The sequence below is a fragment of the Manduca sexta genome, chromosome 10 (assembly GCF_014839805.1).
Source record: "Manduca sexta isolate Smith_Timp_Sample1 chromosome 10, JHU_Msex_v1.0, whole genome shotgun sequence".
Lineage (NCBI taxonomy): Eukaryota > Metazoa > Arthropoda > Insecta > Lepidoptera > Sphingidae > Manduca > Manduca sexta.
In genome coordinates, this window is record NC_051124.1 from 354,120 (window position 1) to 370,322 (window position 16,203).

General features: G+C 36.2%; 1 protein-coding gene across 2 annotated transcripts in view; it reads left to right on the top strand.

Moving 5' to 3' along the window:
- LOC115441818 overlaps positions 1 to 16,203 on the top strand; it is a 44,172-nt gene that overhangs the window by 19,044 nt on the left and 8,925 nt on the right. For both annotated transcript variants that reach the window (XM_030166732.2, XM_030166733.2), the window contains exons 2-5: positions 5,839 to 6,018; positions 11,797 to 11,957; positions 12,332 to 12,434; positions 13,486 to 13,674. In XM_030166732.2, coding sequence (XP_030022592.2) covers positions 5,839 to 6,018; positions 11,797 to 11,957; positions 12,332 to 12,434; positions 13,486 to 13,674 — 633 coding nt within the window. The remainder of the gene's footprint in view (positions 1 to 5,838; positions 6,019 to 11,796; positions 11,958 to 12,331; positions 12,435 to 13,485; positions 13,675 to 16,203) is intronic.

Below are 16,203 nucleotides of genomic sequence, written 5' to 3' on the forward strand. Positions count from 1 at the left end.
TCCAGATTGTTCCCGTTAATTTTTTTCCAAAACGGTTCAGTGGTTTTATAGTACAAATACAAAAAAATCCCGCTATAGTTATTGGTTCGGACCGATGTATCGTTCCTAGGTCAATGGCTGTAAACTATATGGTATGGTATCCGCTGGCTACAAAATATCAATAAAATCCAGTTTGTTGCACTCTTTGTATAAATCCGGATTCAGTACCTTTACTACTTTTTAATTTCTCATAAACACTTCCAGTGATACAACGGATTCGAAACGCAAAGCACCTTCAGAATCTGGTGATGACACCAAATAAAACTAGATATCGATATTTCGAAGTTTGGAGTTCCGTCATCCATTGTAATGCACAAATATATATTACTAATCTCACATTTAAGGCACTCTGTTACATATACTATATAATGTAATATTTACGTCATATTGGTAAAAAGATATCCTTTACAACAGTTGTGACGTATGACATAGTACGCACTATGTTGGCACATATAAGTATTCTATGTACGTAATGAATATTAGTCAAAATTGCGCGCCTATGCCAACTTGTTGAGCACTACATGTATCAAAACTTTACTAGTTTCTGCTACCATCGGTCTTAAGGCACCTAAATATTATACAGAACCCCGAATCGTTTAGTAGTTAGACATTTCTCCGCTCGCTGTTTTGTGTGCTTTTTTGTGTGTTCTAATTTCGCCGGACAGATGTTAGGGTTGAACGGCTCTATAATATTTTTTGTTATCATTGCTTTAAAAATATTTTTCTTAAATCGTCATAGTACATTTTTCCTTTATTCCTTTTGTTATTTAGGGAAGAGAATTTACTTTTTATGTCTTCCTATCCTTTCTATTTAATTAATTTCATTGCGGTTTAAAGATAGCTTAGTGATTTTAGACTCGCTGAACGTTATCCTTCGGTTTCATTCAAATCTGTGTTATTGTCTTTACTAAACTATGGGAAATGTACCTAGTGGGTTTTCAAAGACAGTATTGAAATACTTTAAGTTAATATTTTAACTTTATAATCGATATAAATATAGTAGAACCATGCTGTTAGTAATTTAGCCTACAGTGAAAATTAGTTGGCTTGACTAGATCTCCGTTATCCATAGAAAACTAATATGAAATACCAGCTTTGTTCATTTCGCGTGAGATGCGAGATTGCCGGAAGCGTAATAAAGTACATATGGTTTCCGGTTCGTATTGTTAAAGGTCGACAACATGCATTTGTAACAGTCATATTCTGCAGTAGATGACCCTATTTTCCTGGTATCAATAAAATATATCAACAGAAATATTACATTCTTTTTTATGAATAATTATAAATGCATTTTTATTAACCTCGGAACTACGATGTCAATATCATCGTTACATCCGGACCTCGTATTGCCATTAAATATTTCACGAACCGTGCCAACCATAGCTTTTTGTTGTGGAACAAACAGCGAATGCGCAATTGTTCCGTGTCAGCCGCTGGAAACCAAAACGAAGTATTGGCAGCCCTGACTGATACTCCATTTTGATTGCGAGTCATTTTAAATTTTGTATAGACGGTTGTCTGCAGTATTAACTGAGTTATTTATTTTGAGACATATTGAAACTTTTACTGAAAGTACTTTAAGTCTAGTTAGTTTCATAAATCTTTGTGAATAGTTTGTTTTAAATCTGCTAATTCTCTTGACATATTGTTCTTCAAGTTGGATAACTCGTGGTCTAATCAAATCATATGAAAAATTAAAATCCGAAAACTTGGCAGTTTGCACAGTCTAATGTCATGGCTTTCTTCTATGTATTAATATTCGTGACTGGTAGAACGTACGTCACGCACGCACGCATGAAATCTTGTATAGTAGTTCCATAAACATCGTAGATGAGCTCGAATAACTACTTTGGGAAATCTCCTTCTAGTTCGGGATATCCGTCTTATTTAACATGATATAATTGTGTCTAATTTCTTACATGACATCAAAGTATATCTGTATAAATACAAAAAGTACCTAACCGATCAATAATAAACTAGCGTAAATAGAAAAAGCGCAGAGAATCTTCCTGACGCGATATTATTGAATAAGTTGATTGTGTACTGAACACTGGCTGTGGTCGCGTAATTGACAGTTTGACGCATCTGGGCCGATCCAGCCGGCCAGGTGACATAAATAAAATTTTAACTTGTGCAATGATGGAAAATACGAGGGTAAATGAGATTCGACGAGATAAATTGGTTAATCCAGAGGATTTATTTGGCAACTTAAATTATGAAGAATTGCTTAATCTAACTTTTGTTCTGAGAAGATTTGAGGTACGAAATCCTAATTTGATTAAGTACAGGCATACATCATGGGAGGGATACTAGCACCCACTATGGAACTAGTTATGGTAGCTTTTCGAACGCAAAGACATGAGCTTACGTCATGTTAGCATATTATCTTGGACATCGTGTTCTTATAAGCCAGAATCGAGATACATTGAATGACATACAATATGCAAAGTTATCTAGGACGTTCCATTTCAAAAGATGTAACTGGAGAATTCTGTTCTAGTGCGCTAAGTACTTGGACTTTTTGTGAAGTTCCGAGCGGAACGGAACGCGAGCTGTGTCTGGCGGAATCAGCATAAATATTTCCCGGAAATTTATCGTGCAATGTGGGAATAGAAGGCATTGAGATGCTAGACTTAGATTTCTATATTTAAAGATTGAGAGGAACAATTTATGTTATTAAAGATCGTAAGCCCGATGTAATTACTGGTTATCGATAAACTGTAACTTATATCTCGTGATAACGAGCACTGTACAGGAATATACAATGCATTGTAACTTGAAATATCGATTGGTGTATATATATATATATATATATATATATATATATATATATATATATATATATATATATATATATGGGTTAAGATTGTCATTTTAAGCGTCAGCTTATCTAGGCATAGAGATGTATAAACTTGTTCTAGACTCGAATAAAGTTCTTTAGACGTAATTTTTTTGTGTTTGGACAGCTCACGAATCACAACAAATAAAAAAAGATTAGGGACAAGTTTTTACCATTTTGATTCGTAGCAAATACAATTCAAAGTGCTAATTTACGATGACCTGGGTTAAACCAATAGTGAAAAGATAATCGATATTGACGTTAACTCCTTTCACTATGTTTAGATAGTTACTGTGAAAGTACTTGAGCAGTGTTTTATTTTTATTTAACGTGTTGATTAACGTTTTGATTGAGTGGCATTTGAAATTGCTAATAAGAATTTGTCCGAGGCTCTCATGTGCAATCTTAGTTTTTTTTACATTTTTAAGTATGATATGTCTGCCAAATGAATAATTAAATGGCATGATGAAAATATACATTTTAGATAAGGTATCTGGTATTTTAAAAGAAAGAGGGCTTAGGACAGCGGCGTAACTTAGCGTAGCATGACCGCAAAATGCCACGGGTCTCTGGCTTAAAGGCCCAGACTTTAGATTGCCCCCGACCCGAGAAGAAAAGGACCGACTTGCTTCGAGGTCGTGGCGGTTGTAGTTCAGGCTGCTTATAATAGTCTTGTTGTGGCCTAAATAAAACTTGCCGGATCTTACACTGGCGAAGGGCCCCATTGCATGAATATGCAAGGGGCCATCATGGGTGTAGTAACATTACTGGCTTAGAAGAAAGAGTAAATCGGCCAGTGACGTTTTGGTTTATACGAACTGGTCTGTTTTATTGGGTAGCTAAAGGTTTATTAACCACTGTGTGAGATTACGCAACATTATTTTTATGACATTCTCATTACCTTAGAAGGTTAAAATGGAATAACACACGGTGTCGAGCGTACTGCAGTGACATGAAGTACTTGGAAATACAAACTTTTGGATGGTGTTGCTCTCTTCATACGGACTCTACTTACTACCATACATTTCACAACGTAATAGTCTTTTAAACACATACATCGTAAAGAATAATAACTAAATTAATGCTCTAAATCCAACCTATAAAAACTTTGTAAGATCTCAGATACTAAATGTTTTTAACTTATAACAAGCCCAAACGGCTCAAAGATGTTTTTCTTATGCAAACGAGTACTTAAACAGGGCGTGAATTAAATGTTTCTTTTAAGTAGCTATTCTGTTTATCTTGTTTAGTATTACGTCCTAAAACAACAAGGATTTCGCAGAAGCTAAGCCAATCTTACAGACGAACTGCCTGGGAAATTAGATTATACGTAACAGTGATTTTTTTAGAAAAATATACCAGCGTATTATTTATCTGATCTGACGCGGAGGCTAGCTGTGGGATATCATTATTATCGTAGTGTAGAAATACATGTCAAACATTATTTTGGCGCAAACATGAACATTGGAGACACGGATATGATACCTGTTGGATTACTTGTCACATATCGTAGGTACACTTTCCCTTTTTTTGGGTTAAAACTCGCTATGGCCCTCGTAAGTGTGTCACGTTCCGGGATCAGCCTGTGTATATCCGGTTCCAACATGCCGGCATAACTGAGTCGACTTCCGCGGGGTATTTTTCGTCAGTTGTCATTTTTTTGGATCCCACTCCTCTTAACGCCAGCTGAAGTGAGGTCACTTTTCCATGCCCGAATAAGTAAAATAAACTTAGTCACTTCAAGTTCATTTGAATTAGTGTGTAGATATCAGGAAAAATAACTCTTATAAATGACACCCGACATTTCCAGCTATTATCACCGCTTTTTAATTAGTATTTATTACAGGATAATAATAAATAACTTTGTCTGGCCCTGGATTACTTTTTGATTGCTTTATACCACAATCTACGACTGACACCATATAAATTAGCAAATGAATATTATTTAGACTGATTTGGTGACGTAGTTGTGTTGTTTACACGGTATGACTGTCACTCTGCGGTCTCGGGTTAGAATCCTTGGTCGGGCAGAGTGACTGAATTTTTCTGCTCAGTATCAGTCAGGAGATTGGTTATTCGTTCGATATGGCATAATATTCGTCCCCATCTCAAAGCGAAAAGTGTATGAGAAAATTTTACGTTTTTACCTACTATCATGGTATGCAGGTGAGCTTATCTTTCTTACTCCAGGATATCAGGAAAAAATGCAAATTTAGTAAAACACAAGCGTTATACACAACACGTCAATACATCCAGTTTGTTTATCCCACGGGAGAGATTTTAAGTAGCACCGTGTTTTCCATTTATATTAAGATGAGTTTGTTTTGAGTTGAATGAAGATGCGGGAAAATAACGTTCACTTTATTTAACAACGTAGAGTCAGTTTGGATTGATGTTTGCACGTTAAACATCAAAATGGAAATGTGTTTTGCATTTTATATGGGTTTATCTATAACAACTATGCGTGTGTATTTTAAAATTTTCTCGTTATCTGTGTTTCATGGTTCATTCTTGTAGTTCACATCAACTTTCAAAGGAACTGACCTTAATCTTTTTTAAGATTGATGTATGTGATTATTTTGATGATATTTGAATTGACTCTTATTATTATAAAATGCTAAATATTTGTAAATTCATTCCAGTTTCTGAGAAAAATATTATACCTTGTTGGCATTAACACATTACATTACTGCGCCGTAATATTGCAAAACAATTAATTATCTGTCTATTTCTCATCATTCTGGGATTCCAATCTATAATCGGTTAGAATTTATACACATTCCATTACCCTGGAAAGGTAGGCAGAGGTGCAACTAGGGCATTAACTTCTTGTCTGTGGGGCCAGCCTAGACACCATCGGAGACAAATTCCAAACACCAGGTCGATGTTGAGTAAAGAAAAAAACCAATATCAATTTATAACAGGTTACTAATGGTATTAATTGCTCTTAATTATTACAGGAGGTCTCTTCGGCATCAGCAAGGTGCTGAACTTCTTCCCAGTGGGAGGGGAGCGGGAGTGCCAGCCTGTGGGATACAACATCGCTAAAGCCGGCATATGCCTCAACGCGTACGACTGCCGGCAAAGAGACGGCAGGGCTGCTGGCGACTGCGCGCAAGGACTGGGTGTTTGTTGCGTTTGTGAGTTTGAAAAATTACACCCTAATTCCTAGAGTCCAGAAGTTTCATAACACACTGAAATAACCAGTATATGATTATTATATTACACTAGAAAAAAATATAGGAATCACACAATAATTTGTTCGGTTTAGCATCCCGCGCCACACGAATCATAACTCGTACAGTACTGCGAAATATACAAATTATTAAACCCTGCTAGACTATTATTTACTTTATAAGTACTTAGTTCGAGTCTGTTATTACATAACACAAACATTAAATTACTAAAATACTAATAAACGGTAAACTTCAACGTTAAACAATCCAGACGCAGAGAGCTCGGCCGCAAATCACTCCGTCTGTGAGTCCCACTTTCCACTTCGAAACAGCAACGCTGGAGAAAATATATTTATTATCTATTGTTGGTACACTTCAATGGATTAGAATTGGTAGTGGTTAGCGGTTTCGAATTTCAATTTAAATAAGTTTTTATGTGGTGTTGATGAATTCCAAATAAATTGAGGTGTTCATGATTAGCTATTTAAGTCTCAAACTCATAGTGTTATTACCTATGTATGCTAACTGTTTATTGATTAATTATGAATAATTATTGTTAAGTTAGAAGTCGCGCAGACACGTGCACTCGCTGCCGAGACATACTATACTACTAATTATCATACTGAAAGGTATTTCCATCAGTAACCATCAGTTTCATGGTAGTTTAAAGCCATTAAATTTGCCAAAAAACTTGCAGAAGTTGCTTTCCGCAAGTGATGTTTACCGTAAGACTATCACGGTATGTTGGTTTCTGCAAATTTTGAGGCTTGCAGGACTTGCGGTAAAACACATGTGTATAGCAACCCTATACGCAAGTATATAGTGAAAAGAAATATTTTCACTCTATTTGGCCTATTCATTATCCGGCCGCAGGGTGTCCACTGCTGAACATGGGCCTCCCCCAAAGATTTCCAGATCGTCCTATTGGAAGCCACCCGCATCCAGCGACCTTTCAATCTATTGAATATTTATTAATATATTGAAATATTTCCTGAAGTGGAAATGGCACTGGAAATTCTTGGAGAATATATTGCTGAAAAGACTTGTCAGTCTAAACTTACAATAAAGTTTTTCGTGAACAAGTTGACAGCGTCTAGTTTTGTAGAAATTACCTTGAACATTATATTTATCACCGCGTGTCTTCGCCGCGCGATATTTCTTGCAAACAACAAAAAACTATTCGTATAAACAATAAGAAACAAGACGCAGAATAACGAGACTTGATACTTTGTCAAAGATAAACTTTAACCTTGATATTTCTTGTTTGCCTTAGTTAGTTACTACTTTAGTGCTATTTTATTGGTACAATGTTTAAGGATTCTATTATATAAACTGATCCTTTACTTATCGTGTATTATATCTGATTTATATTTATATATCGAAATAAAATGTAAAGGATCTTATATTTTTTGAGCATTTAATCACAGTGAAGAAGTTGTGTTCAATACTCTTAATAATTAGATCTGCAACATGCTAATAAACTTTGATCGACAGCTCGGCCAAGTAGTACCACGGTTTTGCAAGAAGTAAATTAATGTAGTAATGAAAAAACATACATCACGCTTTTATTTCCGAAGGGGTAGGCAGAGGTGCTCCCGCAACTTTTGAAGTAACAGCATTGTTCCATTTAATAAAAACAGTTATTGAGATTTTTGGGGACCCTATTCGAAAGCGTCCCATCTCCTGTCCGACGATCGTTCACGCAAGTTTTCATTTCGTATGATGACTTGCTTAATTTGAAAGGTACGAATATTCCGACCATGTTATTGAATCCAAGTTCATAGAAAACACACTCATAACTATAACGGGGTCGAGATTCAAGAAATCAAATCATGTGGAAAATAAGTAATAGCAAACTTGTAAGGATTCAGAAATGGGATCCTAGTAAAAGAATCTTCGAGAAAGCTCTTCGACGACAAACGACGTCTTCATGGCCACTGTCGCAGACTGAATTTTAAAATGGCGCGTGGCCCGAATGCGTTCGTGGATATTATGAATTCAGATCTCCGCCGGACTTTGAAATTAGGTTTGTTTGTTTATAAAAGTAAAGTTTGACCGCTGGTGTAGTTCGGGCACGCGCCGCGAGATGTCACTATATTAAAGTTTAATGGACTTTTTAAGTCTTTGATTTTCGCAGTCCTTTTAGTAACGGATTGCAAAACTATCCCACAGTTTTTAATGGTCTTGGCTGTGTCATGTTCTCCTATAATAAATAACCAGGCGGTCGAATTATTTAGACATTTTTAATTTGAAAAAACATTGAATTGGTCATGGAATGTTATAGAAAAGCCTTTCAATTCTGTCTACCCTCGATAAAGGCATGAGTTAGTATTCTGTTAATTCATTAGCATAGTACGTTAAAAATACAATATAAAACAACGATAAAAAACGGAGCTGTAACAATACTTTTTTTATCACCATAAACGTTATTTCTCTAGGGAGATATCGATTACAAGTATTGGCGCCAATAAAGCAGAATTGTTTATTTAGCGTTTGACATTATTCCCCTTCCTATTGAGAAACAAGTTAATGCATGAAGTGCGGGATTCATTTCTATGTTCGGTTTTTATTCAGATTAGATGGTTGGCTAGTTAAATAATCACCTGTAAAAAGCTCATTGGTCTAGCGAGTGTATTATGGGCTTAAGCTCTGACTCCGATTATCAGATCGTGGCAATGTTTGTAGTACAGTTAGCCCAGAATTAAATCTTACAGAGAAGGTTTTTTTTGTTGCTTTGAATGACAAGACGAGCTTGCCGTTCGCTTTATAGTAAGCGATACGACCGTCCATAGACAGTAGAAACACCATCCAACAACTTGAATTACAAAGCATTGTTTTGTATTCTACTGCACTCACCATCCTGAGGTATGAGATGTTAAGTCTTATTATATCCAATAGTTACACTGGCTACAATGTTCTTCGGAATACAACAATGACTACACACTGCTGCTTGACGGCAGAAATAGATATTGCGGTGGTACCCAGGCAGACTCTCACACATGAGAGATTTACCACCAACAAAGAAAGGTTGAAATACGCAATCGACCAGTGATATAATTTAAACCAACGAGAAACATATCAGTTTTTAAAATTATGATTATAACAAAAATAGGCTGTCTATAGAATACAGTTTGCAGCCAGAACATCTGTTTTGTTACGCGGTGTACAGTAACTAAACGCATTTGCGGCGCGACAAACTGTCTCTAATATGTCTCGGGAATCATGCGCTTAATGGCGTCGTATATTGTTACAGGAATAGCTGTTTTGAGGTTTTAAAGACAGAAAAAAGAGTATATATACCATACGTTCTGCTAAATATGTTTCTGGCAAAATAGATATTCATATGAACATGTCATTTCTCAGGCTATTAGGCTTTTTGCTCGTCGGTATATCAAGCTTTATTAAAAATATTTTTATAGGGAATATGGACGTGTTTTGTGAATTTTCGCATGACAAAATCTTTTATTTTGTATGTTATGGCAGTAACCCCACTATACCTTATGATAAGTAGAATGGCGATTGACGAGAGATGATCACCCATCGAAACTCGACACAATTATGCCGGCCTCTTCGAACCGGATATACACCGGCTGATCCCGGAACGCGACACACTCACGTGGATCACGATGGAGGGTTTTAATAGCTTGTCTACAGTGGTTGTTATACACGCGGATATAAAATATATCCTACCACCAGCAATCATGAATGTCAGTGAACCAACAAGACATCGTTAAAAGTTAGAAACAAACAACTAAACCAATCCCGTACAATGCACGTTTCATATTATTCTAACGCGCCCCACTGCCTCTTCCAACGTGCATATTATCCAGACGTTATGTAAATACATTCAGTCGTATCCAGATTTTATGACGTATGCATACTCTTTGTATTCAAATTAAGGACCTCACCACATTACATCGCTTCGGTTCAGGCTGTAGCATTAACCTGAATTGGATAATATTTGTGGTTTTGGTTTGCTTTTTTTTCATATCCCTTGAATTAATGTAGTTTTAATTTCGTTCTTATTTAATTATTTGTTTTGTGTTTTTTTAGTTTTGTCAAACGTCGTAATATATTTGACAGATTGGAATTGTTTTTTGCTAACGGAAAACGCCTTGTGTACCTAAATATATGCTATCATTTAAAAATAAATTTCAGTGGGCATAAGATGTCATTAACGGTATAGAATATTGAGACCCAGATATGTGTTAAGGTAAATAAAGCTTAATCTAGCTTGTCTAGCAGATGTTGTTATGTTAACTGTCAGTCTTTCTAGACGTCAAGAAGAGCACACAATTACAATTAACGACATCTCGGTATATATTTCACGTATTTTATTTTACATTACTTTTTCTTCTGATAGTGTCCTTGTAAATCTATGTAAAAAAATATATCGCGGAACGAGTGTGCGCTAGACTTTACGTATTATACAATCTGTGTCGTGCGGCGTCGCCTGCTTGTCAGCATACGTTCAACGTAATAATGTAGTGTGACAGGTCAGTAGCGGGAGACGCCACGTGCCTGCGTTATTATTGGATAGGGGAAATGCACCAGTAGCAAGACTTATACCGTATGTTGATATTATCTTTGTTTTAGTAACGTAGTCACGTGTTAAGTCTATTTTAGTTTGAATATTCGTAAGTTTAGACTGGTAGTTATGGATATTGTAGTACGTGTGATAAAGGGGTGCCTTAAACAAATTATAATTCTGGGTTACACATATATTTTTCGTAGTAAATAATGTACTCAATATAAAATGTTAGTAAGGCTACGTTTAACTTAATCGCACAAGGGAGGAAATGAGAGAATTCAGATTAAACGCATTGGAACTCGTCTGCACCATCTGTGTTGTAAATTGTAAAATTATTAAAAGAAATCAACAAATCTTTATGACCTATGAATGACTGCTATCAAAAAATTATACCCAAATTCCCATTAGTTAAAAACTCATTAATTTTCCATTGATATTTGAAATAGATAACTGATTTAACATGCCAATTAGGCTTTAACACGAAAGGTCATGTCAAAGTTCAGAATTAACAACTGCCAAGTATAAGTGCCTTCACCCTATTTCTTGGAAAGTGATTATCGGAAAGGTCAATTTGATATAGAAAGGGACCTCGAATGGCTCAATTTGAAATTGGATTGCACCAGACTATTTGCCGATGGTTAAGTTTAGTAGATTACAAGTATAACTTAGAAGTTAGTACTCGTTAACTTAACTCAAGGAATAGATGAACAAAGCGCTAAAGACATTGCTCTGCAAATACTTTATTTTCCTTCACCTCGGGAATTAGTGAAAAAATCTCTATTCATATAATGTTAATGCCACATAATATCCATGTTCTTATGACATTAAAATCTTCGTAGTGGTAAAGGGTGGACAAACTTGCGTTTTCCCTTTGTTATCATATGGACCTTCAATTTTTTCATAGTGAATATTGGCAGTTGGATCTACGTTCACACAACATCACGAATTTATCCCCGAAGGGGTATGGAGAGGAGCAACCAGGGCACCCACTTTTCGCCAAGTGTGTTCCGTCCCATGATGTGATAGGAGGCGAGCCTATCGCCATATCGGGCACAAATTCCTGATACCGGGCTGATACTGAGCAGAAACACCCAAATATTACTTTGCCCGACCCGGGATTCGAACTCAGGACCTCAGAGCGGTGTCGTACCGCGCATGCAGTACAACTATGCCACCAAGGCAGCCAGTCAGTTGGATCTATTTCTTTACAGTTGAAGTATCTTGCGGTGGCGCTGTCCAAAACAACTTGACATACTTCATGTCCCCTGGTTTCCCGGAGTTGTGGAGCGGCGAGGAAGACTGCAACATCACCATCGACAAGACCTATGCCGGCATCATGCAGCTCAAAATCGACTTCATACACTTTACTATTGTGAGTAAACCTACCAACCAAAATTATGCAATTTCCTAGTATTATAATTATTTTATGACATTAATCTGTAAACATTTTTTTCTTTGAATGACGAGACGAGCTTACCGTTCGTCTGATTGTAGCAATACGACCGCCCATAAACAGTAAAAACACCATCCAACACCTCGAATCACAAAGTATTGTTTTATATTCCATTGCTCTCGCCATCCTGAGACATGAGATGTTAAGTCTTATTAAGTCTAGTAGTTACACTGGCTACAATGTTCTTCAAATCGGAACACAACAGAAAATATTTAAGCAGTATGCCATTACAATTAATATTAAATTATAAGGTACAATTGAATATAGCATGTGTTTCCTCATTTTTTTTCTAGGGACAACCAAACAGAACGACAGGCGAATGTGACGAAGACGCAATGGTGTTAGGTGACGGTGAGACAAAGTTCACGCTGTGCGGGCAGAACCACGGACAACATAGTATGTAATGTTTTATAATTATTCATATACAGCTGGATAATAAAGCTGGTCTCTTGCATGAACAAGAGTAATCCTTTCTAGAATCCCATAATATATAATAATCCTATCAGCTCTGTATTATATACTGTCCCACTGCTGGGAACGGCCTTCCTCTACTAATGAGAGGTAGGAGAGGAGGCCCGTTCTAGTGAGACTCTTGAATCCCATAAAGAGAGGCAATAACAAAAATATTTCAATTACATAATTATATTTACAAAGTAGGAGTATGTTGCACGGGGCCTAGTATCTTGAGACTTAACTGATATTAGGAAAAAATAGTTATTTCATTACGTTCAATGTCTTTCAAATCAGAATAGGCCTTAACAGAAACATGTATGTGTGATGCCTGATGATCAACTAAACAGATTCAAACGAAGACCATTTTCACCAACTGTTCATCCATAATTCTCATTTGTTCTCCCTTCAATTCTTCTGATTTTTCTTTTATAGCTATTTATTCTTTATTAAGTAATAGTATATTAATGAGCTAATAACTCGTTAATAAAGGCTTTAGGATTCTGTCCACACTATTGGTAATTACATGAATCGATTGAAGTGCAATTATTGCGTTGAATTGGATTCCGTCGGTATTCCATAATTACTGCTCCAATTATGAGCTTGTGTTACGTTATTGCGTAGTAATATAACACCACTAACTACATGGATAATTATTGTGGTTTATTGTAAACGGGATTTATTGGGTTAGTTTTCTAGGTTGATTGTACGGAGGTGCCGTAGGAGAGCAAAGTATTTTGGTATCGACGATTATACTAAAGTTTAAACTAAATATAAATAGCATTATTTTTGAATGAAACAGACCTACGAAAGACATTACTCTATAAATATTACCCGTTTCTGAGCGTATAGTGTTAAAACTAGATATCACGCTGGCCTAATGCAGATTTTTAGTTCTCCATATGTTTTTCTTGCATCATTTGCAGTTTATGTTTTCTTAGATCCTGAAGACAATATTCTATTAACATTACCTTAAGAGTAAACAAAATCTTTCCAGTATATTACACATTATCAAGCAAAAGTGAGAGACGAGAGGCAGAGGACCTACCAGGGACGAAGACGACGCACCTGTCGATGCGCATGCGCGGGGGCGACATGCCGCGCCTGTGGCTGATGCGCCTGGCGCAGATGCCGCTCGCACAAGCCGCGCCGCAGGGCTGTCTGCAGTACTACACTACGGATAATGGTTAGTGAGCTCTTTATTAGTGTAGTCTTCAATCTGACAGCATGGAGACTGTGTCGTCACAATTTTATTATTTTGCATTATCGGCTACTCATGAGTTTTTGACTCTCATTATAGGTATCCCAAGATACAGGCCTAGTTTTGGGACCCATGACAATTATTGAAATGCTTAAACTCAGATATGCCAATTATTGTTTATGTACTTTTTAATGTTATTATTTCTGTGTTCTTTTTGTTGTTATAAAGTAAGTTATTATTATTATTATTAATTAGTATAGACCGCCATCTCGTCAACACCACTGGAAGTGAGAGATGAATATTAAAAATTAGAAAATAAAGCCCATGGATGGCGATAGGTCAACTTGAATTGCTGTAGTAGAATTTGTGTGATGCCCAGTGTATATCACCGCTAAATAGGACCTATGCAGTTGCCGCGGTCGGTTATAAACAGCATCTGCTTGACTGGAAATCTTTCCCTTTCATAGATAACGCAATCATTTGTTCCTCTGTAGTGGCGGAAACCTACAAACCGCAACAGTAAACATTATCATTGCTATTCTTATTAAATTTATTTGGAAAAGTACAACTTTCAGATTTGGCATTAACAAAAACTTGTATCGCGCATTCTTTTCCAATTTTTTTAAAATCTTATATTTGCTAGTTTAAAGTTAATATAATGTAAGTTGGTAAATAATGTTGATAGCATTACTATAGTCTTCTTCCTTGTGGTTAAATTCAACATTGTGTAACATTGTTTTCTTTCTTATGCTCGCTAGTTCACATTTAACAAAATATATAGAAAAAAAAGTATTTATAACTAGGATTATAATAATGGCCATTCGTTATTTACATTTTCCTTGTATGAAGCAAAAATCACACATTCATTTCTCTGATATGGAGACAAAGAAAACAATACTTTCTATAGATAGACTAAAATACATTACATTTTTATACATCTACCAAAAGACGCCTGAACAAGTCCAAAGCTTCTAAGTAAAAGGATTATCAGAAGTAAAATTCCAAATATTTCCAAATAACATTATAGAATCCGACTTAGTATGTAGTCTGTAAGGCGCCAGTTTCATGAGATTAGCTGGTACCTCGACAAGTCCTGCACGAGGATTGAATTAACTTCGAGATAAGTTTAAAGTAATAAAAGTTTATGCTTCGAGAAGACACTTTGAATATTTTACTGTTGTACGTGTTTTGTTTTTAAATAAGTTAATAAAGTTAGCATTAATTTTTATTATTAAATGAGCACGGCATTTTGACCCCACTGCATCAAACGGTAAGTGGAGTGGGGTCCAGTAGAATATCGGCTGACGAGAGATGATTACCCCTCGGTAGTCGACATAATTATACCGGCCTGTTGAAAGTAGATATACACAGGCTGATCCCGGATCTCGACACGTACGTGGACCACTATGACGGGTTTTAACACCTTTTATAGGATTGTCGCTATCCGTGCGGATATAAAATATATCTCTACCACCAGCTATATAAGTATTAGTTTAGTTCGATGGATTAGGTTTTAAACGGTTCGCGACAATATTTTTCTTCGTCAGAAAAATGGTGACTTAGATGGTCGTTAACGGCTGTTTGTCAATGTCAAATTCTCTCCAAGTGGTATTTGAATCGACACCAATCATATGCTGTGGAGTGTGCGATGTCACAAGACTGAGCCGCGAACTCTGGAATATAATTTATCTTAGTCAGTCTGAAGGTAGTCATAACTTGTAATGCAGTATATGAATGTATAAAGTATATGAATTTTAGAGAGGCAAAACTAAAGTTTTGAACAACTTAGTTTGACTGAACAGCGAGATCCTAGATTCTAGGTGGGACAATAATAAGGCGCGTGACTTTCATTTCCAAAAACTTTCTTTTTCAGACGTTATGTCTTTGATGTTGTAATAGATAGTTATTAAGAATGCTCCTATGAAACAGTTGTATTATGTGCGCGGTACAAATACTACTCTGAGAGCTTGGGTTCAAATCCCATATCAGATAAAATGTTACCATTTTTTTTACTAAATAGCAACCTGGAGTCTGGAATTTGTCCCTAGTAGCGGACTTGCCTTCGATCATATTATGGAACGGAACTCATAGTATGTCAATTGTTTGTCCTGGTTGTACCTGCCCAAGCCTTGGTGTATGAAGGTGTGATGTGCGTGCATTTTGTAATTGTAGATTAGAACTATTTCATCTTAAGCCGTATACAGGTTCAGCAAAGTATTCTTCTAAAATTTGCGTTTCAACCTAACTTTTTATGAAAAGGAATATATTCCAGATCTATAAAAAACATAGACGTATTTGATGTGTCGGAGATAGCCTAGTAGGGTGTGAAACGGACTACCGAGACGAATGTCCGCAGATTCAAAACCCAAGGGCACAAACATCTGAGTTTTTCTAAAAAAAATATGAGTGTATTCTTTGTGAATTATCGCTTGCTTTAACGGTGAAGGAAAACATCGTGAGGAAACCTGCATACCTGAGAAGTTCTCTATAGGAATTTTGAGGGTGCGTGAAGTC